The sequence below is a fragment of the Cucurbita maxima genome, unplaced genomic scaffold, assembly GCF_002738345.1.
Source record: "Cucurbita maxima cultivar Rimu unplaced genomic scaffold, Cmax_1.0 Cma_Scf00356, whole genome shotgun sequence".
Classification (NCBI taxonomy): domain Eukaryota; kingdom Viridiplantae; phylum Streptophyta; class Magnoliopsida; order Cucurbitales; family Cucurbitaceae; genus Cucurbita; species Cucurbita maxima.
The window spans coordinates 30,559-31,992 of NW_019272372.1; the positions used below are offsets into that span (position 1 = coordinate 30,559).

The window sequence follows — 1,434 nt, forward strand, 5'->3', positions numbered from 1 at the left end:
CGTCAGGCTCTATTCCACCAATTCCACTGGCAATCCACCTAAGGTATTTCAAACTATTTTAAACTTATTTGGTTGGATCTTGAACATCGTGAATGGAATTTAGATTATGTGAATAGTTGAATAAAATAATGGTATGGTATGGATCATTTATCTCATACCGAAAGGAGAACGAAACATCTTTTATAGAAATGTGGAAACATCTCCTCGATGAATTTTAAAAATCTTGAGGGGAAGCATAGAAGGAAAAGCCTAAGAGTACAATATCTCATAGTGGTAGGCTTCGCCAGTTACAAAAAAAACTTTATAAAATTATATATGAATTCAAATTTGAATGTTTGGTGTATTCATTCTTTTTAATGTTTCGAATTTTGCAGTTGATCTATAGAAAAGAGAGCAACAAGCCGTTTGAGATGGTTGACCCAGAGGCACGTGCGTGTTTGACAACATTGAGTAATTTAAACATTGATGCAGAATCAGTTTATGAGCTTTACCCAAACTCGAGTCTATTTTCTGAACCTGATTCCATTTTGAAAGAAATGACTCCGACTTCCTTTAGGCTAAGTTGTCAAAAAGAGCTTAAATATGTGATTAAAAAGCTAGAAAGTTCAAGAACAATCTCAAATGAATTTTTACGGTGAAAAAACTTGTAAATTTAATGAGTGGTTGAAGTGAAAAAAAAAACGTGATATGTGAGTATTGGTTTTTTTTGTGTGTGTATTATGTCTTATGATATTTGAGTATTGGTTCTTTTTGTATGTGTATTATGCCTTATTTTTGCATACATTCGTTCTTCGATCCTAAGAACTTTCTATGTGAGAGAGATTATGTTGGTCATCCTAAAATGATACATGATATCTAATCTCAAATGAGTTGATATTAAATTTTTAATCAGATAGACGTAATAATGTTAAATAATTAAAAGGAATAACTTAATAATTAAATATTAAAAAGAAAATAATTATTAAGAAATAAAATTTAAGGATTTAGATAAAGTACGTGAAAATTTATGGAAGGAAAAATATAATAACAATAATAATAATAGTAATATTAAATAAACTCATTTAAAAAAAAAAAAATATATATATATATATATATATATATATTTGGGCTTTGTTGGTTGGATATATTCNGTAATTGGAATGATTTATTTGCTGATTTTTACTCTTCCTCTCCATTTTCTGTTTTAGGTTCCGGAGGGGTCTGACTAGAAAGCCAATGGCTTTGATCAAGAAGCTACGCAAAGCGGTAATTGCTCCCCTTCCTATTTATGTTCCATTTTGTAACTGGAAAAGTTAATTTCATTTGTTTAAATCTGCTACCTGTACGTGCATGTCTAATTCATTGGTAGTATGCTAGATAGAAAAATAGAAGTCCACCTTAATGTACCGTGCTATTATCAAATCCGCGGGTTGTATGCTTTTCTTGGTTGATATA

The 1,434-nt window shown here is 30.1% G+C and overlaps 1 protein-coding gene across 1 annotated transcript in view; it reads left to right on the forward strand.

Annotated features, from left to right (window-relative positions):
• Positions 1-1,155: 1,155 nt before the first annotated feature.
• Positions 1,156-1,434, forward strand: part of LOC111474415 (40S ribosomal protein S15-4-like) — a gene marked incomplete at both ends in the record, with an annotated part of 933 nt that continues 654 nt past the window's right edge. Inside the window, one exon of the mRNA XM_023119510.1 lies at positions 1,156-1,245. Coding sequence (XP_022975278.1) covers positions 1,156-1,245 — 90 coding nt within the window. The remainder of the gene's footprint in view (positions 1,246-1,434) is intronic.